Source organism: Vulpes lagopus, chromosome 5, assembly GCF_018345385.1.
Source record: "Vulpes lagopus strain Blue_001 chromosome 5, ASM1834538v1, whole genome shotgun sequence".
Lineage (NCBI taxonomy): Eukaryota > Metazoa > Chordata > Mammalia > Carnivora > Canidae > Vulpes > Vulpes lagopus.
Genome location: NC_054828.1, coordinates 10,012,075 through 10,037,320, shown reverse-complemented (window position 1 = coordinate 10,037,320; position 25,246 = coordinate 10,012,075). Strand labels below are relative to the sequence as shown.

General features: G+C 42.7%; 1 protein-coding gene across 1 annotated transcript in view; it reads right to left on the bottom strand.

Moving 5' to 3' along the window:
- FAM227A (family with sequence similarity 227 member A) overlaps positions 1–25,246 on the bottom strand; it is an 83,853-nt gene that overhangs the window by 26,543 nt on the left and 32,064 nt on the right. Inside the window, exons 12-13 of the mRNA XM_041757495.1 lie at positions 18,270–18,357; positions 9,526–9,620 (exon numbers count right to left, since the gene is read on the bottom strand). Of these exons, the coding sequence (XP_041613429.1) occupies positions 9,526–9,620; positions 18,270–18,357 (183 nt within the window). The remainder of the gene's footprint in view (positions 1–9,525; positions 9,621–18,269; positions 18,358–25,246) is intronic.

The window sequence follows — 25,246 nt, the reverse complement described above, 5'->3', positions numbered from 1 at the left end:
ATACCTCCTTTCAATAACACTCTCAACAGGTAACTGTCCATTTTTGCTTCCCTAACTTTGGAAACAAGGAACACACTACCTTCAGCATGTTGGTAAGCATCGGATTTCTCCTCACAGGTGGGAGGGAGAGGAAGGCTCTTGGATACAGGTACCTGGGGATAGTTGTGGGAAGGGCTGGCTCCTAGCCACAGCACTGGGCAAAGGCTGGGCAGTATGCAAGATGAGAAGTTCTGAAACATCAGATCCAAGGGGCAGGGGGGAAAGCAGAGTAGGAACTACAGTGAAGCATTGGCATCAGAGGCCTGGCAAGAGGAATGAGTTGGTTTGAGAGCCAGTGCTGGAACAAGACCAAGAGACAGTGTGCCGCAGAGACAGAGGGTAAAGCTAGTTTTAAATGACAACTTGGACCCTTAGAAGTTCTTTCTTACCTTAGATAAAAATCTGACTCTGTAATTCCAACCCATCTTCTTCCAGAACCATGTGTAACAGACTAGTCCTTAAAATATTGGAGGAGAGCCCTTGATCTTCTCTATGTCTTGTCTTCTCCAATCTAAACATCCTTAGTGCTTTTAATAACTCCTGCACAGACTCCAACCAGCTCCCTCCCTCTGCATGTACTTTAAATGAAATGTTCTGAACTGGGACTGTCCTCTTTCTCATTCTGGGCCAACAGAACTTCCTTTTTAGAAGTTGTTTTTTTGGGTTTTTTTTTTTTTTGACACTTAGAGATCATTTTTCTGCTATCTCTGAGGATGAAAGCCTCTATTATTACTTTTTTTTTTTACAAAATAAATTCATGTTCACTGTGAAAAATTCATATATTTTAAAAAGGCATAAAATAAGAGATAAAAGTCTCCCTCATTCCCATTTGTATCCCTAAGAATAAATACTATTAGCACTTTTCTGGGTATCCTTCCAAACCTTCTGGTAGGCACATACCAATCTTATACCAGAAATATATTTCAAAAATAAAAATGGAATCATACACTATACAATGTCTTATTACTTTTCCACTCACCAGTATCTAAATGCATTACCTGTAACATTCTCTTGATTTATGAACTATAAACCTTGTCAACTAACTTCTTTTTTTTTTTAATATTTTTTTAAATTTTTTAAATTTATTTATGATAGTCACAGAGAGAGAGAGAGAGAGGCAGAGACATAGGCAGAGGGAGAAGCAGGCTCCATGCACCAGGAGCCTGACGTGGGATTCGATCCCGGGTCTCCAGGATTACGCCCTGGGCCAAAGGCAGGCGCCAAACCGCTGCACCACCCAGGGATCCCTCAACTAACTTCTTATATAAGTTATAAGTCTGTCTCACAGGAACCATATATGTTGTCTACCTTGGATTTGGCTGCCTCTACCCTTTGTAACTCCTATATAAACATAAATTCCCCAACTGATTAATGTTGACCCATGGGCAGGGACATCTCTATGCCCTTATTCAGCAGAAGTTATAGAAGATAAGAACTTCTACCCTCAGCAACTTAAAAGATTTAAAGGTCAACATTTTTTTTTTTAAGATTTTATTTATTTATTCATGAGAGGCACAGAGAGAGAGAGAGAGAGAGAGAGGCAGAGACACGGGCAGAGAGAGAGAAGCAGGCTCCATGCAGGGAGCCTGATGTGGGACTTGATCCCGGGCCTCCAGGATCATGCCCCGGGCTGAAGGCAGGCACTAAACCACTGAGCCATCCAGGGATCCCCAAAGGTCAACATTGTTCAGGGGGGAAAATGATGAGGAGAACAATGGGAAGAGAAATGTAGATAAAATTCAATTTCCTTATCACTTGCAGCCCCCTGATAAAATACCTGAGAAAAGCAGTGTGTGACATTCCTCAAGAAAATCACCTTAATGTTGATGTTTTGTAAGAGACTAAAAAATCAAAGACCTAGTCCAGGATTCTCTAAGTCTTCTTTAACATGCAGAAACCCCTTTTAGAGACTTCTGTTACTTCTACCATCTCCCCCACAAAACTTAAAAGTATATGAGTCACTCTTCACAATCGCAGTTCAGCTCCTTCTGCCCACGGATTCTGTGCCCATGCTATAATAAAAGTGCCTTTTTTGCACCTTAAAAAAAAAAAAGAAACCTCTCATTGTTTTTAATAGCAGCAATATCCATATTATAGGCATTTCACAATTTACCTTCTGATCTACAGAAATTTAAGTTTTCTTCACTTTTTTTCCAGTCCAGATTAATGTAAAGGATGGTCATGTATGAACCTTTCTACAGGATAGATTATCCGAAATGAAATTGTTGGGTCATAGGTGTATATGTTTAAAATTTTAATGGGACACTCTAAATCATGATAAAACATCTAAAAAGTGCTAGTAAATATTTTTTTTTAAGATTTTTAAAAAAATTTTTATTTGAGGGCAGCCTGGGTAGCTCAGCAATTTGGCACCTGCCTTTGGCCCAGGGTGTGATCCTGGAGTCCTACATCGGACTCCCTGCATGGAGCCTGCTTCTCTCTCTCTGCCTCTCTCTCTGCCTGTGTCTCTGTCTCTCTCTCTCTGTATATCTCATTAATAAATAAATAAAATCTTTAAAAAAATAAAATAAAATAAAATAAAATTTTTTGTTTGAGAGAGAGAGAGAGCAAGAGCAAGAGCAAGAGCAAGAACAAGGAAAGGGGCAGAGGGAGAGGGAGAAGCAGGCTGTTCGCTGAGCAGGGAGCCCAAGGCAGGGCTCCATCCCAGAATCCTGGGATCATAACTTGAGCCGAAGGTAGATGTGTAACAGAGTGGCCACCCAGCACCCTGCTAGTAAATATATTTTAAATTATTCTCAATGAATGGAGGAGCTTGCAAGAAAGGAAAATCCTTTGAGGTCTAGGGAACTGAGGGAGTGCTGAAGTTGGATGTCCAGATTAAGAACAACTTCAAAGGAAGGTAGAAATGAGAGTCCTTTCCTTGTTCCTGGTGTTAAGCCAAAGGCTCTGCTGTTCACTGTTCTGCAGGCTTTTGATACTAATGTCTCTATCTAGTTCCCAAGGTCCCCTTCCATTCCTGGTGTAGTGAATGTAATAAAATGGTCTTAGCTGATACCAGAATTTACCATGGGGAGGGTGATGTAGAAAATGTTGGGGTTCGGAGCCTACAGCCAAGAATGAATTCTTGAGACATCTTCGGGGCAAAAAGGTAGTTTTATTAAAGCATGGGGACAGGACCTGTGAGCAGAAAGAGCTGCACTGAAGTTGTGAGGAGCGGCCCATTACATACTTTCAAGTTGTAAGAGGGTTAGGGAGAGTGTAAGTCTCTAAGGAATTTTGGAAGCAAGATTTCCAGGACCTTGAGGGAGCTAACTATTGTTGGGGAAAGATCATCTATTGCTGTCTAATAAACCCTTAGTCATGAGACCCTTCAGATGTATATCAGTGGGTCATATGCTTGGGGGATGATTCCTAACATATATAGTAAAACCCAAGTCATGAGATCCTTCAAATGTATCTCAGTAATGTTTGCAGTATGATTGCCAACATGTATCTTAGGGGGTAGAGAAAAAGGAAGTTTTCAAATAAATTTTTATATGTTAAAGTAGTCTTACAGGATCCTGGGGGTCAGACCAAGATTGCCTTTTGCCCTTAGCAAAGTGTCAATGTTGAGGTAGCTGAACTCCCAGAGGAAGGTCTCTCTGTCTAAAGGACTTGTCAGTGGGCTAAAGGCAGTAGGGAAATTTAGTTTTGTTCTTTTGCCTTTGTTTCCCACGTCAAGGGGACTGTCCTTGCTCAGGAATGCACAGCAGTTAGCACTTGGTGAAAAGCTTAGTGTCAAAGGCAGAGTGAGGGCTATACTGCTTTGCCTCAGAAATGAGCAGGAGTTGGGGATGGGAGAAAGAGAAGAGAGTAAAGTGGAGAGGGCTTGGGAGGGGGTCTAACTGGTGGATAACTATAGGGTTTGTAAGAAGGGTAACTCACACATACAAAAAAAGAAGAGTAACTCACATCACTGTTCTCAGTGCCACTGTGATAGGGTTTCCCCTCTTCCCACCTCTATCAACCTAGTAATACCTTCCATCTACACAACACATGTAACAGGCCTGTGTAGACAATTTTTTCCCCTCAAAAATGAGGGGAAGAGGTGAGTTCCATATTTGGGCTGATGTTGTATGCGAAGAGCATATCCAGGACAAAAGGGGAGCTCAGTGCCAGAAAAAACATAAGCCAGAGTTCACAGACAAATGGGGAGAGGATTGGGCTTCAAACAAATCATATAGCAAATGCCTGAGCAATCTCTAGCTAAATTCAAAGGAGCAGGGATCCCTGGGTGGCTCAGGGGTTTGGTGCCTGCCTTTGGCCCAGGGCACAATCCTGGAGTCCCGGGATTGAGTCCCGCGTCGGGCTCCCTGTGTGGAGCCTGTCTCTGCCTCTCTCTCTCTCTCTCTCTCTCTCATGAATAAATAAATAAATCTTAAAAAAATAAGAATAAAAAAAATAAAACTTAAAAAAAAATAAATTCAAAGGAGCAGAGTGACTCCTGGTGATATCTGATTATGTGAGTAAAGTTTTTGCATTGTGAATAGGTGATGATATAAAAATATTGTGGAAAAAATTGGAAGAATAGGGACGCCTGGGTAGCTCAGCAGTTGAGTGTATGCCTTTGGCTCAGGGTGTGATCCCAGTTCAGGGATAGAGTCCCACATCAGGCTCCCTGATGGGGAGGAGCCTACTTGTCTTTCTGCCTCTCTGTGTCTTTCATGAATAAATAAATAAAATCTTTTTTAAAAAATTGGGAGAATATTTCATACATCTTAGAGTGGTAAAGATCTTTCATAGTAAGAAATGAAATCGAGAAGCCGTAAAAGAGAAGATCAACAAGAATGGCTATAGAAGATTACAATTTTTCTCACATAAAACACCATAATTAAAGTAAAAAGATTAAATAGTAAATGTTTTTGGCGATGCCTGGGGGCTCAGTGTTTAAGCCTTTGGCTCAGAGTGTGATCCTGGGATCAAGTCCCGCATCATGCTCCCTGCATAGAGCCTGCTTCTCCCTCTGCCTATGTCTCTGTCTCTCTCTCTCTCTCTCTCTCTGTGTCTCTCGTGAATAAATAAATAAAATCTTAAAAAAAATAGTAAATGCTTTTGCCAAACATATGACGAAGAATTGAGCATCTACAAATGAATAATAAGCCAAAAATTGAGAACCTCAATCTCAGAAGTAGAAATATTACTACTTAGAAAAAAAACCCAAAAGACTCAGGCATTTCACAGAAATAGAACTTCCAAAGGATTATAAATATAGAAAAATAGGGGTGCTTGGATAGCTCAGTCAGTTAAACCTCTGCCTGCCTTTTGCTCTGGTTGTGATATCAGGGTTCTGGGATCTAGCCCCAAGCCCCAATGGGGTCCCTGCTCAGTTTTCCTTCTCCCTCTGCCCTTCCCCCTCTATTTGTGCTCACTCTCTCTCCCTTAAATAAATAAAATCTTTAAACAAAATTAGGGGGCAGCCCGGTGGCTCAGCGGTTTAGCGCCGCCTTCAGCCCAGGGCCTGATCCTGGAGACCCAGGATTGAGTCCCACGTCAGGCTCCCTGCATAGAGCCTGCTTCTCCCTCTGCCTGTGTCTGTGCCTCTCTCTCTCGTTCTGTCTCTCATAAATAAATAAAATCTTAAAAATAAAAATAAAAAAATAAAATTAGGCAACTTCACTCATAATTAAAGCATTAATACCGAAACAATTAAAAAGTACCATTTCCCCCTCATGAGAACAGCAACAAACAATTTGATGATGCACGACATTGGCAAAGGTACATGGAAGGTCTCTCGTAGGTTGCTGGTGGGAATATAAATTGGCACAACTTCATTGGAGAGCAATTTAAGATGTACTATGATTTAGTAATTCCACTTCCAAGAGTGTTTCTACATATGCACTTGAGCCCAGAACCACATAAACACTAAGATGTTCAAGGCAGCAGTATTTGTTTTTTTAAAGATTTTATTTATTTATTTATTTATTCACGAGAGACACACACACACACAGAGGGAGGCAGAGATACAGGCAAAGGGAGAAGCAGGCTCCATACAGGGAGCCCAACACGGGACTCGATCACAGGTCTCCAGGATCACACCCTGGGCCAAAGGCGGCGCTAACTGCTGAGCACCCGGGCTGCCCAAGGCAGCAGTATTTGTAATAGCAAAGACTGGAAGCACTTACATGCCTACTGATGGGAAAATGGTTAACGAACTATGAAACACAGGCGTAAGTAAACATGAGAACAGAGTGTGATGGCTCTCCAGGTGCTCTCATATGGAACATTACATAAGATATACTGATGTCAGTATAGAGTCTAATTTAGAGCATAGGACCTGGACTCAAACTGCTCAAGTCAAAAATCCTGGCTCTATAATGACAACTCAACAACAAAAATAAAAACAACTCAGTCTAAAAATGGGCAACAGATTTGAATAAACATTTCTCCAAAGAAGTACACAATGGCCAATGAACACATGTAAAGATACTCAATATCACTAGTCATTAGAGAAATAGAAGTCAAAATCACAATGAAGTACTTCTGGATGCCAACGAGGATAACTATCATGAGAGAATGGAAAAGAAAAGAAGTATTGGCAAGGGTATGGAGAAATTGAAACCCTCACATGTTGGTGAGAATGTAAAATGGTGCAGTTGCTGTGGGAAAATTTGGCATTTCCTCAAAAAGTGTGACACAGAGTTACCATAGGACCCAATAATGCCACTCCTGGCTATATATCTAAGAGGACAGAAAACATATGTGCCCACACAAACTTGTACATGAATGCTCATGGAAACAGCATTATTCATAATAGCCAAAAGATGGAAACAACCCAAATGTCCATCAACTGGTGAATGGATAAACAAAATGTGATCTATTCATATATAGAATGTTATTCAGCCATAAAAAGAAATGAAATACCAACAGATGCCACTACATGGATAAACCTTGAAAACATTATGCTAAGTGAAAGAAATCAGTTATAGAAGGCCATATATTGTATGATTCTATTTATATGAAATGTCCAGAATAGGCAAATCCATACAGACAGAGAAGTAGATTGGTGGCTTGCAGAGGCTTGGGGGGAGGGGACCGTGGAGTGACTGCTAATGAGTATGCAGTTTCTTTTTGGGGGCAATACAAATGTTCTGGAATTAGATAGTGGTGATGATTGCAAAGCCTTGTGAAAAAATGAAAAATGACTAAATTGTACATTAAAATTAAGAATTTTATGGTATGCAAATTGTGTCTTTTAAAAATCTTGGCTCTGCCACCTACTAGTTATTTGGCTTTAAGCAAGATAATATTCCTAAGCCTTAGTTTCCTTATCTATAAAATGAGGATAATAAAAGAAGATTGAATGAGTCAGTGTAGGGGCACCTGGGTGGCTCAGTGGTTGAGCGTTTGCCTTTGGCTCAGGTCATGATCCCGGGGTCCTAGGATAGAATCCCACATCGGGTTCCCCACAGGGAGCCTGCTTCTCCCTCTTCCTGTGTCTCTGCCTCTCTCTCTGCATCTCTTGTGAATAAATAAATAAAATGTTTTAAAAAATAATAATAAATAAATGACTCAATGTATATAATGTGTTTAGAAGGATGTTTGGTATACAGTAAACACTCAATAAACATTAGCTATTATGTGTTAGGTTGAAAAAACAAAGTGCAAATTAGTGTATATTCTATTGCAGTTTGTATATTTATACATTAACATTTAAAAGGTTTATATTCCTTGATGTCCATCAGACATTTCTAGAAGGATGTATGGGAAAACAGTGTTGGCCTGTTGGTACAGGGCATAGGGCCTGGCATGGAAGAGAAATTTACTTTTTATTACATATCCTTTAATATTGTTTGATTTTACCATGGGCACAGATTATCTTCTCAATAAAAACTATGGTATTAAAAAAAATAGAATGGGCAACTGATTACATCAATGCTGTACCTCTTCAAGGGGTGGAATCACATGTTAGCTCCTCAGTCAGGAGTGGCCAGTGGGCCCCCATAAATAGCTTGCTGAGCCAACTTTCCTCTGGCAATTCCCTTCTGCTTGTCTCTGCCAGGCCATTGGCTCTCAGCTGCATTTCATTCCTGTTAAAATCTGCCACCATCCACTCTAACTGCTCGGCTTCCTCTCCTCGCCAAGATGGGTCACAGAGTAGGACACAACTGCTCATCACCTATCACTAGCCCTGTCAGCAGGAAAGGCCATAACCACAACTGGATTTTATATTTTCCTTATTTTATACTTTTAAAATAAAATTTTATTTATTTATTTATTTATTTATTTATTTATTTATTTATTTATTTATTTGAGAGAGAGAAAGAGAGGGCAACAGTCGGGGGTGGGAGAGAAGCAAACTACTACTGAGCAGGGAGCCCAACTCAGGGCTCGATCCCAGGATCCTGAGATCATTACCTGAGCCAAAGGCAGACACTTAACTGACTGAGCCATCCAGGTGTCCCTATTTATTCCATTTTATAGAATAAGATGAGAAAATTTTAAACAGGGATGCCTGGGTGGCTCAGCGGTTGAGCATCTGCCTTTGACTCAGGGTGTGATCTCAGGGGTCACAGGATCGAGTCCCGTGTCAGGCTCTCTGCATGGAGCCTGCTTCTCCCTCTACCTGTGTCTCTGCCTCTCTTGCTCCTGTGTCTCTCATGAATAAATAAAATCTTTAAAAGAAAAAAAAATTTTTTAAACAACCTGCTTAAGTAACACAGTTGATGAGATATAGGACTGAGATTTGTCTGTCTTTTCCATCATGTCCTGTTATTTCTCAAAATTTCACTCCTAAATAATGAGGGGAAATAGGCAGCAGTAAAACATGGAGAAATGAAGAAGGTTCAAGAACTCTGAAGGTGCCATTGATGTAAACTACCATCCTCAGAGGTTTCTGGGGAAGAGTTAAGGGAGGGGAAAAGAGGACAGAACACATACCAATCCAGGGCCTTTCAAGTTCTGAGGACTTTGTTAGTGGCAAAGCTCAGAGATTGAAAGCTCAGGCTCAGAATCAGATCTGCACCCAAGTCTTAGCTTTATCACTTACTTACTTTGTGAATTTGGACAATGCTCTGAGCACCACTTCCCTCACTATTAAACCGAAGAGCAGAGGACTATGACTGTAAAATAAAATATACTGCAGGTACAGGTTTAGTTTAATGTCTGACATATAGTAAGTGTTCATTACATGTTAATTATCATCACTATCTCAGGTAAACCTCATAAGAACACCATGATCTAGGAATTATCATCCCTATTTTAGAGTAGGAATCTGAGGCTCAGTGCTCTCTTTCCATTACATCAAGGTTCCTGAATTTCAAGCAGATAACTTAAAGCCCTGGAGAAATCCAGATAAAATGCCCACTCAACTGATGCCTACTTTAGCCGGGAATTACCCTTAGGAAATTTCCTGAGTTATCAGCCGAGTCTGTAATCGGAAATACCCCAGTTTCTACCCTGACAGCTTCACCATGCTGGCTTTTCTTACCAGATCTCCTAGCCCCTCTTAAATCATCTCTACTATGAAATTTCCAATCATGTGCTCACCTGCTTGGGAAGCATATTCTCATATTCTCTTGCTTGTGATATCCTCTTGACTTGTTTTGCAGCTTTCCTGAAGACCAGAGTCTGACCGTGATACTCTGCAATGCAATGTTAACAAAAAAAGGATCATTGCAGCTTGTCGGCTGTGATGAGGAAACATGTACTGTAGATCTCAGCTTCCTATTAATGTGAAAATGGCTGGGTGTATTCAGATCATTGGACGATGCTAGAGGAAGAAGCTCAGGTAAATTCATACATTTACCTGCAGCCACACATTTGTCCCTTCTACCCATCCAGCAAACATCTACTGAGTGTCTACTATGTGTTAAGCCTATGCTCAGTGCTGGAGGTAGATTATCTTCAAGGAACTCAGTTTAGTGAGAAAAAAAAGACCTGCAATAATAAGTGTAACACCAACTCAATGCCACGCATAGAATTCTCTGCAAGTTACACTATACCACAGAATAAGAAAAGAGAGGCTTGATGCCTTCAAAAATGCTAAGCAGAGGTACATCTAGCTGGCTTAGTCAGTAGAGCATGTGACTCTTGATCTCGGGGTTGTGAATAAGCCCTGCATTGGGTGTAGAAATTACTTAAAAATAAACAAATAAACTATGCAGAATCAGAAACGATGCTGAGAATAAAAGATCCAGTTCTTGCACAAAATTATAGCTTTTCTGTGGGAGAAGGTTAACTACCTTAAAGATGGGCCAAGAGAAACAACAGATCATCTATAAAAGGATAACAATGAGAATGACTGTAGAGTTCTCAACAGTAACAACAGAAGGCAGAAGACAATGGAATGATATAATCAAAGCATTGAGGTAGACTTATGTACCCAACAAACTATCTTTAAGAACAAAGGTGAAACAAAGACATTCATAGAAAAACAAAAACTTGGGGCACCTGGGTGATTCAGTTAGTTAAGCATCTGCCTTTGGCTCAGGTCAGGATCCCAGGATCCTGGGACTGAGCCCTGCTTGGGCTCCCTGCTCAGCAGGAAGCCTGCTTTTCCCTCTCCCTCTGCCAGTCCCCCTGCCTGTGCTCTCTTCTCTCTCTCTCTCTCTCTCTCTCATAAATAAATAAATAAATAAATAAATAAATAAATAAATAAATAAAATATTTAAAGACAAAAACTAAGGGAAGACACTCGTGATAAAGGAACTGCTAAGATTCTCTTTCTTATTCTTTCTCTCTCAACATCTATTTATCTACCTAATATTTTTTTCCAGGAAAAATGATCAAAGATAGTCTGAGCATTAAGAAGTAAGCAAATAACATGATAGTTTAAGACCAAACAAAAATTATCTACAATAATAAGTATAATATGTAATTCATAAGGTTTTAAAATAAGAGCTAAAAACACTAGAAAAAATAGCATTTAAATATGGAGATAAGAGATTGGAGTTAAATTAGTCCAAGCTCTCGATTTGTTCAGGAAAGGTAGGTTAAGTTATTAATTAACTTTAGATTAAATTAAATATGAATGAAAGAAATTCAAATGCATATAATAAAGCAAGGTTTCGTAATCTTGATACTGTGGACATTTTGGCTGGATGATTCTTTGCTGTGGGGGATGTCTTGTGTGTTGTAGGGTATTTGGCAGTATCCCTGACCTCTACCCACTAGATGTTAGTGGCAACCTCTCCCTGAGACATTTATAGCCAAAAATGTCTCTAGACATTGCTAAATGTTCCTTGGGGATGAGGAGGAGGATTGTTCCTGTTTAAAATTCAATGCAGGGGATCCCTGGGTGGCTCAGCGGTTTGGTGCCTGCCTTTGGCCCAGGGCATGATCCTGGAGTCCTGGTATCGAGTTCCGCATCGGGCTTCCTGCATGGAGCCTCTTCTCTCCCTCTGCCTGTGTTTCTGCCTCTCTCTTTCTCTATGTCTATCATGAATAAATAAGTAAAAATATTTTTAAAAAAGAAAATAAAATTCAATGCAATAAAGAAAAATCTGCAATAAAGAATATAGGCAGAATATATAATTTCCAAAAAAATTAGAATAATATAGAGTAAAAAAAAAAAAGAACCAAAAGAACTCTATCAGGATTTTAGTTCTGGTTAGGGTAGAGTAAGCACATCCTACCCCAACTCCCTTTAAACGCAACTAAAAGTCCTGGACATAATGCATGGGGTGGCTACCTGAGGACTCTGAAAAGTAGATGATAGCAAGTGACTTAGAAAAGGAAACCAGGGGATCCCTGGGTGGCGCAGTGGTTTAGCGCCTGCCTTTGGCCCAGGGTGTGATCCTGGGGACCCGGGATCGAGTCCCACATCAGGCTCCCGGTGCATGGAGCCTGCTTCTCCCTCTGCCTATGTCTCTGCCTCTCTCTCTCTCCCTCTCTGTGACTATCATAAATAAATTTTTAAAAAAAAGAAAAGAAAAGGAAACCAGAACTCAAAATAAGAACCATATGGCAGGGATTCCTGGGTGGCGCAGCGGTTTGGCGCCTGCCTTTGGCCCAGGGCGCGATCCTGGAGACCCGGGATCGAATCCCACATCGGGCTCCCAGTGCATGGAGCCTGCTTCTCCCTCTGCCTGTGTCTCTGCCTCTCTCTCTCTCTGTGTGACTGTCATAAAAAAAAAAAAAAAAAAGAACCATATGGCAATGAGTTTCCTGGATTTATTTTTACCTCTTGAATGTCCTGGCTCAAAGGCAACATGAATCCCAGAACTGAGAACCGGGTGAAGACAGAAAGAGATCTAACAGAAGCCCTCTATTTGTGATCTAAGAAGTAAGAAGTCTTAAGGGACAGCAAGAGTGTATTCTCTTGATCCCATCTAGTGAATTTTTTTCTTATCTTTTTTTCCCTAAGATTTTACTTATTTGACAGAGAGAGAGAAAGAGAGCGCACAAGCAAGGGGAGCAGCAGAGGAAGAGGGAGAAGCAGACTCCCTACTGAGCAGGGAGCCCAGCTTAGAGCTCAGTCCCAGGACCCTGGGATCATGACCTGAGCCAAATGCAGATGCTTAATACCCGCTTAATACAGCAAGTATTCTCTTGTATTCACCCATACATCTCAGCAAACCATCTTCCTGAAGCTGCAACCCTATATGGTAGTGACAGCAGCAGAAATGGCAGCTGGATAGGCATCTAAAACTCTGAGGGAGGACTCGTGTGATACAGAGTGTGGAGGGAATGTCTGTCACTTTTGCCCTCTCTCTGTTTTCCTCCCAGTTGGCTATGGAGGCAGACCCAGTCTCAGGAAGTATGCAGAAGAGAGGAGAGAATGAAGTTTCAACTTTCCAGCAGAAGACCAGACAGGAGGTACCTTTGGAGGCGAGCATGGGTAAGAAGAGAGGTCAAGGAAAGAATCCCATCAAATTGTGTGTGGAAGTCATGTTCACTTGAGCTGCACATACATATGTGCATCTGACCCTAAACAGCACACCAAAGGCTTTCAGAACTGAACTGCAAGGTAGATCACTGCTCAGGTCTCACATGTGGTTCCTGGATGGCACAGGTGTAGGATGGATCCAAATGGCATTGCAAAAGTTTTGAAAACTGAACTAGCATTGAAAGCAGAAGGCAGAATTTGTGACCTGAACCTAATCTGGTGAATTTCATGCTAAAAACAGAACAAAACGCTCCAACCTTCTCAATACATCTAAACCAGCCTCAAATCTTATATTTAAAGTGCCCAGAATACAATCCAAAATTATTCAACATACAAAGAATGAGGAAAGTTTGAATTCTCAAGGGAAAAAGACAATCAGTATCACCTGCCTTAAAATGACTCAGCTGTTGAAACAATCAAATACAGACTGTAAATCATTCATTATAACAATCCTGTACAAAGTAAGGGCGAACACTTTGAAACCAATGAAAAAAACAGTGAGTCTCAGTAGGGAAAAAGAAGCTATGACAGGGAACCAAATAGAGATTTTACAACTGAAAAATGCAGTTGAAAACAAATTCCCCCTGGGGCACTGGAGTGGCTCAGTTAGTTAAGCATCTGCATTTAGGTCAGGTCATGATCCCAGGGTCCTGGGATTGAGCCCTGCGCTGGGCTCCTTGCTCAGTAGGGAGTCTATTTCTCCCTCTCCCTCTGCTGCTCCCTTGCTTGTGCTCTCTCTCTCTCTCTGTCAAATAAGTAAAATCTGAAAGAAAGAAAGAAAGAAAGAAAGAAAGAAAGAAAGAAAGAAAGAAAGAAAGAAGAAAGAAAGAAAGAAAGAAAGAAAGAAAGAAAGAAAGAAAGAAAGAAAGAAAGAAAGAAGAGAAAAGAAAGAAAGAAAAGAAGAGAAAAAAATTCACTAGATGGGATCAATAGCAGAACTGAGGTGACAGAGGAAAAGAGACAATGAACTTGAAGATAGATCAATAGAAGTTATCCAGTTTGTGTGGTATTTTCTGATACCACATGTGTGGTTCTTCTACACCAATTCTCTGATGTAAACTGAGTATTTGGCAATTCAATTGAGTTCCAGATCAACCTGCAGTTAGTGTCAGATTCCACAAGAACTCAGTCTGACAAAACTATCTCCACTTCAGGTACCAGTCTCAAATGGGGTGCCCAGTTACGCATATTTTTATCTAGCTTTTAACAAATTTGGAGGTTCCAATGACCAACTATCAGGTTTGATAATTCACTAGGATGACTCACAGAAGTCAGCAAAGTACCTTATTTACTACTACAGATTTATTATAAAAGATGCAGCTCAGAAAGATGGAAGAGATAAACAGGGCAAGGCACGGGGGAGGAAGGTCCACGCCCTCTTCAGGCATACCACATTCACAACACATAACGTGCCCAGCAACCTGGAAGCTCACCAAACCACACAGCTTTTATAACTTAATCTCCAGTCCTTCTCTCTTCCCTGGAGATTGGAGAGGGTGAGGCTGAAAGTTCCCATCCTCTACTCATGTTTGGTCTTCCTGGTAATGAGAGTCCATCCTGCAGCCATCTGGAGCCCCAACCTGAGTCATTCTATTAGCACATCCTCAGGTGTGGTTGAAAGATGTTCATTATGAATAACAAAAGACACTCCCATCACTTGGGAAACTCTAAGGGTTTTAGGAACTCTGTGTTAGGAACTGGGGACAAAGACCAAATCTATATTTTTATTATACCACACAATCTGAACAATGTGGAGACATTGAAAATGTTCATTGGAAAAAATGAACAGGGCCTCAAGGACCTGTTCTAAATACCAACAGGTCCAACATCCGTGTCATCAAAGTCCCATAAAGAAAGGAGAAAGAGGGACACTTGGGTGGCTCAGCGGTTGAGCATCTGCCTTGGGCTCAGGGCCTGATCCCAGATTCCCGTGATCAAGTCCCACATCGGGCTCCTTGCATGGAACCTACTTCTCCTCCCTCTGCCTGTGTCTCTGCCTCTCTTTCTGTGTCTCTCATGAATAAATAAATAAAATCTTTATTAAAAAAAAAAGGAGTGAAGTACAAAAAAAATTATTCAAAGAAATAATCTCTGAAGACTTCCCAAATTTGTCAAAACACATAAACTCACAGGTTCAAGAAGCTCTACAAACCCCAAACAAGTTGAATCCAAAGAAACCCATGCCGAAGCACATTCTAATCAACCAGCTGAAAGATCAAGACAAAGAAAAATATCTTGAGGGCAGAGAGAGAAAAATGCATTACACAAAAGGGGAAGTACTATGTAAATGCCTGGATTTTCTCATGGGACCATTGAGGCCAGATGGCTGTAGAACATTTTATAGGACTGAAAGAAAAGAACTGCCAACCCAGAATATCCAGGAAAAATACCCTTCCAGAATGAAGGTGAAATAAAGACATTCTCAGATGAAAGAAAATGAAGGATATTCACTGCCAGCAAACCTATTGTAAATGAGATACTAAAGGAAGAATTTTTGTTTTGATTTGTTTTTGTTTTTGTTTCAAGTAGAAAGAAAATGGTACCAAAAGGAAGCTTGGAACTTCAAGAATAATGGAAAAACAATATGGGTGCCTGGCTGGCTCAGTTGGTAGAGCCTGTGACTCCTGATCTCAAGGTTGTAAGTTTGAGCCCCATGTTGGGTATAGGGATTACTTAAAAATAAAAATCTTAAAAAAAGAAAGATGGGAAAAAATAGAAATTATAAATTTTTGGTTACATACGGTATATAATATACATAATAAATATATAATATAAATAGTAAACATATGTGGTTATATATATTAAATATAAGACTATTTTTCTCCTCTTAATTATTCAAACTGTATATGATGATCACTTTATTTATTTATTATTTATTCATGGGATCCCTGGGTGGCGCAGCGGTTTGGCGCCTGCCTTTGGCCCAGGGCGCGATCCTGGAGACCCGGGATCGAATCCCACATCAGGCTCCCGGTGCATGGAGCCTGCTTCTCCCTCCGCCTGTGTCTCTGCCTCTCTCTCTCTCTGTGACTATCATAAATAAATAAAAATTAAAAAAAAAAAAACTATTATTTATTCATGAGAGACAGAGAGAGAGAGAGAGAGGCAGAGACACAGGCAGAGGGAGAAGCAGGCTCCATGCAGGGAGCCTGACACAGGACTTGATCCCGGGTCTCCAGGATCACACCCTGGGCTGAAGGTGGCGCTAAACCGCTGAGCCACCCGGGCTGCCCAGATGATCACTTTAGAGTGCAGTTTAGCAGTTCCTCAAAATGTCACTATAATGAGGACACCTGGGTGGCTCAGTGGTTGAGCGTCTGTCTGCCTTTGGCTCAGGTTGTGATCCTGGGGTCCTGGGATGGAGTCCCACATGGGACTCCCTGCAGGGAGCCTGCTTCTCCTTCTGCTTATATTTCTAAATCAATCAATCAATCAATCAATCAAATCTAAAAAAAAAAAAAAAGAAAAGTCACCATAATGACCTGGCAATTGTACCCTGGTGCAACTGGCAATTGTACCAACAACCCAAATTGTTGGTTTACATATACTCAAGAGAAATAAAAACATATAGCACACAAAATCTTATACATGGATGCCCATAGCAACATTCTTCATAACAGCTACAAATGGAAACACAATCTGAACTGAATAAAAATTAAGAGACCATATCCAAACATTTGTGAAACACCTCAGTGTGCAGAGGGAAATCTATAGCCTTAAATGCTGTTAGGAGAAAAGGTCTCATTTTCATTCGGTTCAAAATATTTTCTAAGTCCCTTTGAATACTTCCTCTTTGACTCATGTGTCTTCATGAATTGAATATATAATTGGCCTTTGGGTTTGTTTTTTTTTTTTCTTAAGTAGTCTCCACGCTGGATATGGATATGGGGCTTGAACTCACGACCCTGAGATCAAGACCTGAGCTTAGATTGAGAGTGGGTTGCTTAACTTACTGAGCCTCCCAGATGCCCCTCCTTATGATTTTCTTAATAGTAATTTCTTTTTTATTTTTTAAAAGATTTTATTTATTTATTCCTGAGAGACACGCAGGCTCCATGCAGAAAGCCCAATGTAGGACTTGATCCCAGACCCCAGGATCACACCCTGAGCCAAAGGCAGATGCTCATCCACTGAGCCACCCAGGCATCCCAGTAATTTCTTTTTTCTAGGTGACATTATTGTAAGAACACAGCATAGAATACATCTAACATACAAAACTTGTTTAATCAACTGTTTGTGTGGCTGTAAGGCTTCCAGTCAACAGTAGGCCATTAGTAGTTAAGTTTTGGGGGGAGTCAAAAGTTATACATGGATTTTTGAGGTGAGAGGTATGATCTGTGTCCCTAAGCCCTGTATTGTTCAAGAGTCAACTGTATGCTTACATTTTGAGGACTTGCAAAGTCTCCTAAAAATATTTACCCCTGTTTAGAATCAGGGTATATCTCTCAATGGTGGTTCTCAAGTTTTGTTTTAATAACAGATTGATTGAACCATAATTCATATACTCTGAGCCTTCATTTCTTCACCAAGACAAAGGATTGTTTAATTTTTTGGAATAATGATAACATGCATAAAAGTGTCTAGAATGATACTTAAGTGTTTCTGTTCTATGTTTTCTTAGGTTCTCTATTTGTTTATTTGGCATCTAAGGCAAAATTAATGGCCAGAGTTGTTCACGTCTCCTCCGTAACCCAGAGTGCTCTGAACCACTGACTTCTCTAACTCTTGCACACTAAGGCAGTTTATTCCCTGCACTAAGTCACCCCAGGGCCAAGTGCCAGACAACTAGGGATAGGCCCTATGCCCCAAAGGCCACCAGAATCACTCTAACTAATCTTAACCTGTTTACACTTTCATGCCTAATCTTTTGTAAAGAAATCCCAGGAAAGACTGTGGCCTATGCCTTCCCCTTGCTGTGTTCTGCCTCCTGATGGACCCTGATGCTTCCTCCTGTGGCTGTGTGTGGCGTGCTGGGCCTCTGTTTCTAGAGCTGTGAGTACCAAACTTTTATTTCGAAGGCACTGGCCTGTGTAGTCACTCAGTCTCCTTCATAAATTAACACCTGGACACAAATCAGTTCCTACCTCAATAAATGCTGGTTTCTAATGGAGGGGTGGGGAGCAATCATGTCTTAGGGTTTTTTCTTCCATGGCTAACAACCTATCTTCCCCACAGATATTAGCACCATGCTGAACTCATTATCATAAGGTAGAACCTCATCAGGGCTTGTTGAACTGAAAATTTAATTCTGTCCTTTCTTAAGATATTACTTGGTGCCAAGGCCCAGGCTAGCCCTACAAGGGTAAACGAGGGTGGCAAGTTATGTTTGAATAAACCCAAGAAACTGGGGCTTGGGAGATCATAACCCAAATGCCTACATTTCCCTTTTAGGTAGTTAATGTACCTTTGGTGGCATTCTGCATTTGTGAGCTATCTGGTAAACTCTTCTTGGCCAAAGAGTCTTTCTCAGTGGTTGAACTTATACCAGGAGACTCCAGGGGAGGAGGAAAAAAAAAAAAAATAGATTTAGTAAAATGGTTGTGAGAGGAATATAGTGTGAATGACATTTCCTACACATTTCTCATTGTTCTTGGTGACAGAACATGTGAAGGGAGCCTGTTCAGTATGGCCTGAGCACTCAGCCCTCCAACCCAGGAGCAAGGCCAAGAGGTGGCTGATACAGAAAATGCAGGTGCTGGGGATGGAGCAGGCTGGGGTGCCAGTCCCAGGCCTGTCCCCCAAAACAGCTGGTAATCTTGGACAAGTCCTTGAACCTCTTGGTTGTCTTGGTTTCCCCCTAGGTTCTTAGGAGGATTTAAGTGAGTTCGTGTAAGCAAAGCACATGAGTGGCTCATGGGAAATGCTCTGTGAGCATTGCTGCCATCGTTCACACAATCAATCCTGGCACCTCCATCAGGGGACATTTTACTGAGCAACTGCTACTATGTCTGCCACTGGGCACACCCTGGAACCTAGTCCCTGCCCAGAGGGGCTCCCAGGCTAGCAGAGGAGAAAACGGTAAATAGACAGTTACATTAAGGGGTAGAAAGTATCACATAGTCCTTAGAGAGGTAATGTAAGTTGGGGTTAGGTGAGTGTCAGAGACTCAAAATGACAATGGTTCAAACTAGGTAGAAATTTCTGCCACAAAACAGCCTGAAGGTGGGCGATCCGGGGCTCGTTCGGTGTTTCTGCTGTATAAGTCCCAAGGGGCTCTGATTTCTTCCAGCTCATGGTTACAACTTTCCTAAGATAGGAGTCCTGTTCCTAGGGTCCAAGAGGATCTCAGGTATTGGGGAACAACTAACAGTCTGCCACTAGTGGTAGGAGCAGAGTCTCATCGGAAGCCAGAGTGGGGAACGCTCGATTCCATCTGGGGGAGATCTGGAGGGCTTCCAAGGAGAGAAGACACTTTTGCTCTGTCTTTAAGGATGAGGAGGAGTTTGGCAACGTTAAACAGATGGCCCACCAAGCAGCAGACAAGCAGTCCACCAGCCTCAACAACCACTTTGCTTGTATATAAATACGATATTTGAATGGGGAGAGCGCTGCAAGGGCTTCCTGTGTACCATGCAGCCGGCTGTCCAACAGCTACTGATTTTTATAGTGTTAAAATGGGTGCTGGGATGTGTTAGAGAGAAAACGCTGCTGGCTCGATGAAGCTTCACGCTCCTTGTTAACAGGCCTCAGAGAGATCAGGAGTCCAGCAGAGAACAAATGCACTTAAATAGATTTAAATCCTGGGATTATGTCTATTTGTTGGAGAGGCAGCATGGCAATACAGAAGGAGCTCAGTAAGCTGTCTGCTGAAGTCAGCTGCGTGGCCTGGGGGCAGGTGTTCACTACTTCGAGTCTCTTGCTCCCTTTGTCAAATAAAGATAATAATTACGTGCCTTGAATGGTGTTGTAAGGCCTGGAGAGAACACTTCCCCATTTATTCTCTTGGGCTTTGACCAGTAACCGTGCGAGGTGTGAGGCAAGGCATCTGTTATGCAGGTGGGGGGTGAACTAAAACGGCTCTGAGATCCCTCCTCACCAAGGCCCAGAGGAGATGGAACCCCCTTCTGCCCCATGTGGTCACCCTGCTGTTCACATTCCACGTGCTGAGGCCTCAGCTGTGATGGGACAGGGCAGCCAGGGAGCCTATTTTTTTTGTTGTTGTTGTTGTTTAAAGATTTTATTTATTTATTGATAGAGAGTGCACAAGTAGGAGGGGAAGGGGCAGAGGGAGCGGGGGCAGGCTCCCTGTTGAACAGGGAGCCTGACATGGGGCTTGATCCCAGGACCCCGAGATCAGAACCCGAGCCGAAGGCAGATGCTTACCTGGCTGAGCCACCCACATGCCCCCAGGGAGTCTGTTTTGGGCCAATGTGAGATTCAATCTGGGGCTGCCCAGAAGTGTCTGGAGGGCAGTGGACTTCGCAGATCTGGTATTAGCAGGTATGGACATGAGCTGGAGGAGTCGGGGTCATGACTGTTAATACCCTTACTGTACCCATGCTCTGGAACTTGGGAAAACTCTGGTAAAATGAGTAGACATTCTGGTAGGATTCGACTGAGCAATCTCTGAGGCATTTCCTATCCCTGGACTGAATCTGCAAGAACGAATGTCAGTTGTGACGTCCATTTTGCAGATAAGAACATAGAGGCTCAGTTTTGTCGAAAGCTGTACAACTGAGAGGTGGCATCACATAGAGGGAATTTTCGATCTTCTGGAACCAAGCTTGTGTGTTTTCCTGCCTTTACCTATGGCTCCATGGTGGTCCTTCACTCCTAGCTCCCATATTTTGTCACAGATACAGGCAACTTCGGTAAGACTTATTCTTCCTTTAACTCAGACCTCTCCTCCAAAGCCTGGTCTTGCAGATTGAACCACTTAGGTATCATCTGCATCCACGCTTCTCACAGTCATCTTAAAGGTAAACAAGTTCAACTCGGTAGCTTGCCCCTACCCCAAATGGCTCCACTCTCCCTCTTGGTGAACGGGACCATTCAGATGCTTAAGCCACTCACAGGGGAAGCATCCTTGGCTCCTTCCTTTCCTTCCCTATGCCACCTCCCCATTCCCAAAGCAAATGGGTTAGCCCATGTTGAAAGACCTGGCTACAAAACACATTTCAGGTCTTCGCTTTTTACCACCTGCTGTCACTGTCTCTTCCTGAGACAACTACAAAAGCCTCCTTACTGGTCTTGTGTCCCCTACTGTTACATTCCTCTTATTCAGAAGACAACGTGATCTTATAAAAATATAAATTAGATGGTGTCATTTCCCTATTTCATGGATTCCCGTAGCACTTAAATTATATCCATATTCCTTACTATGACCCTCCAAACTGGATAGGACCTGACCCCTGCTACTTCCCCAGCCTTGACCCCTACACCTCTTTCCTACTTGTGCTGGTGACAGTATCATTGGCCTTCTCTCTGTTCCTTGACTATCTCAAGCTCTTTTTTTTCTGCCTCAGGGCTTTTGCACATACTGTTCCCTTTTTCTGGAAGGTTCTTCCATTCACTTTTTTTTTTTTTTTAAGATTTTATTTATTTATTCATGAGAAACACAGAGAGAGAGGCAGGGACACAGGAAGAGGGAGAAGCAGGCTCCCTGCAGGGAGCCCAATGCGGGACCCCAGGATCATGACCTGAGCTAAAGGCAGATGCCCAACCACTGAGCCACCCAGGTGCCCCTCCATTCACTCTTTTAATGGCCGAGTTCTCATCCTTTGGTTCTCAGCTCAAATGGCTCTTCCTGGCAGTGTTATCTGTCACATGTGTACCCTTCCTTCTCCACATACACAAGACCCATGCCCCAAGGTGAAAGACTTAAGGTACTCCCCTCAACTTCTTTTGTGGCTGGCATGCAGACATTTCACCTATGGTCTGTCCTTTAGATGCTCTGGGATCCCTCCTACACCTGCCTGACACTTCAAAGTATAAATGACCAACATGACGAAGTGGCACCATGCAGACTCCAGTTTGGGGAAGACTGCTGACAGGAAGCAGAGCGGAGCTTTGAGCATCCAGGAACACTGGTCAGGGCATAGCAGCGTACCCTTCAGGAGTGGGACGGTTTGGGCATCATTCTTGGTAGCATGGCCTCTGAAACTAACCCACTGGCCCTCCCAGGGGAGCGGTGCACAACTGTTTTCCTTTAATACATTTCTTCCTGAGGAGATTCCATTGTTTGCAGGTAAGCATTCTGATGATGCCTCTTTATAAAGACCTTCCTTGATGATCTTCTCTAATATTTGTTAAATGAATGAATGACCCCTCCTTTAAAAGGTAGGAGCCCTTATTTATAGCCAAGCCTCAGAGTGAAAACCCTACGCAGTTAGAGGCTTTTTCATTCCCACTGGGCCAACCCCAAATCTAAGCAAGGGAAGGGCAAATCACAGGTCAGACTTAAAGCAACTCAACTGTGGACTCTTAGAAAGATTGTTGCCATTGAAAAACATTTTGAACACAGCTATTTCTGTGAGCAGATGGGAAAGCGGGTCTGCTATAAACAAGTAAGAAGCTCTGTTCTCACCCTGGAATTCCACTAGTTCATCCTGGTTCACCCAGTAAAACTTCAGCTGCTTTCAAGGCTGGAAAGCTTTTGATTATTTCTATTTCTGGGGCAGAAAACTGGATTTTTAGTTGGGTTTCTGAAATAATTGTCAGATTTTATGTATTTCAGTACAAAGGAAATACATTTTGTTTTACACAGTTGTGACAGGCAGTGCAAAAACATTAAATAATATTTTGACTTTGGTCTCTGAGTGACAGCAATCCCTCTGCAGTACCTGCTTTGTCTACACATCTTCGGGGAGGACACTTATAGAGAAAGCACCATTATAAACTAAGCACAGGACCAAGACTTTACACAGGGAGCCTGGGTGGCTCAGTTGGCCAAGCATCTGCCTTCAGTGTGGATCATGATCCCAAGGTCCTGGGATCAAGCTCCGCATCAGGCTCCTTGCTCAGGGGGGAGTCTGCTTCTCCCTCTCCCTCTGCCTGCTGCTCCCCCTGCTTGTGCTCTCTCTCTGTCAAATAAATAAATTAAATATTAAAAAAAAAGATTTCACACAGATGACCCCATTCATAAAGTCAAGAAGTATTCGTTGAGTGCCTTCTTTGTGCTAGGGTCAGTTCTAGGAACTGGAGATAGAACAGTGAGTAAAGGGGCCCTGTCCTCATGGAGTTTACATTCTAATAGAGCCTAGACATAAACAATACATAAATCCCCCAGCAAGAGCACCAGTCTGTGAGCAGCCCTATACAGGGCACTAAATCAGCCATGTGATGAGAGTAGCTAGGAGGTCAGGATCGCTGTTGTTAGGGCAATGTCAGTGAAATTAGACTCTGAAGGACAAGGAAGAGCCAGCCATTCCCTTGGAATTCTGAGGAAAGCACGCTGAGGCAAAGGTCACAGAACAAGGGCCCACTGGACACAGGCCTGCAGTGTCCAAGAGGCAGAAGGAAGTCTGGCGGGCTGATGTCGGCACCAAGGGAGTGAAAGGATGTGAAGAGGCTGGAGAGGGAGGTGATGGTCAGATTCTGCAGGGTACTCCAAATCAGGCTAAGGAGTTTGGATTTGATTCCAGTGCACTGGAGAAGCCACTGAAGGTTTTTTTTTTTAAACCTTGTTATTTTTATCTGTATATTTTTAAAAGATTTTATTTATTTATTCATGAGAGACAGAGGGTGAGAGAGAGAGAAAGAGGCAGAGACACAGACAGTGGGAGAAGCAGGCTCCATGCACGGAGCCTGACACGGAACTCAATCCCGGGTCTCCAGAATCACTTCCTGGGCTGAAGGCGGCGCCAAACCACTGAGCCACCTGGGCTGCCCGCCACTGGAGGTTTTAAGTGGAGAACAATCTCATCTAGTGTAAGTCTTTGAAAAGGTCACTCTGGTCACTGTGTGGAGACCAGGCTGGGGCAAGGGTGAAAGAGAGGAGCCCAGGAAGAGGCTGCTGCCCCTTTCCGGGAGACAATTGATGCTGGATGCTAGCAACCTCCTGGCAACCTCCTCCCGCCTTGCACATTGAGATCCTCCCTGGTGAGGCCCAGGGGGTGACTGGGTACACCAGGGTGGGGAGGCAGATTTGAGTGTTACTGTCATATGGGTGACATTTAAAGCTAGAGGACCAGGGATTCCTGGGTGGCTCAGCTGTTTAGCACCTGCCTTTGGCCCAGGGCGTGATCCTGGAGTCCGGGGATCAAGTCCCACATCGGGCTCCCTGCATGGAGCCTGCTTCTCCCTCTGCCTATATCTCTGCCTCTCTCTGTGTCTCTCATGAATAAATAAATAAAATCTTTAAATCAATCAATCAATCAATCTAGAGGACCAGATGAGACCCACATGGGGAGAATACATAGGTAGAGGGGAAGGGGCCATGTCAGACCGACTGACAGGACAGGGAGCCAGCCAGGAAGGAAGGAAGGCACTCACAAAAGTCTGGCAACATAGAAGCCAAGAGAAAAGAGCATCTCAAGAAGGTGGGAGCAGCCAACCACATGACAGGGACTTAAAGTAGTGACATTAGTGTCAGGGCCATGGAGGCTGCACAACTGCAGTCTGAATTGGGGGAATGTATTGTATGGATGGTTTCTGTGATGTGTCCCACATGGGTGCAGGTAGGCTAAAGATTGTTGTTTGTGAGACTCGTGCTGCGTAAATGACCTCAGGAGCCTGGTTAGTTGACATTAGTTGACCTACTAGGTCAGAACTGGCCCTTCTGGTCTGGACACCAAGAGCTATAAAATTTGCCTTGCAGCCTCCAGGCTGGGCTGGCTGCCCCAGCATCCCAGAGGGGAGCCAAGCACACCTAGCCCAGGCTCCTTGAAGATGTAAAGACATGATAACATAGAAATGCAGCTTGCTCCAAACTGCCATAGGCAAACAAATGTTTCACTTCAGACCCCAGTCATTTGCCCTACAAATACTTATTTGCCCTATAAACAGGGCCCTTATTAGGGTCAGTTGAAGTTAATAGGGTCAGTTGAAGTCTCACTGGAGGGGAGGATGCTCGGCCCAGACCTCTCCATCAGGACTCCAGCCTGGCTGTCTCCAGGGGGCTCCCCCCAATAATGAGGTTGGATGTCGTAAGTACCAGATTTGATATAACTTTGCCTTATTCTCTTTTCCTGCTTACTATATCCCTCATGTATGTGCAGATTTCCCTTATTTTTGTTTCTGTTAGATTTTTATAATATCAATAAAGTGGTTTTTTGCCCCTTAAAACTGAAGAGTATGGCTGCCGTGAATCTTTTCTTCAGAACAGAGAGAGCAGGCTTTAACCAGAGACCTTCAACCCCTATGGGGACATGAAGACTTTCCAAGGAATACTGGGATTGCCAGTTAGAAGGATGTCCATTGCCAGATCCCCAAATGTCCTTG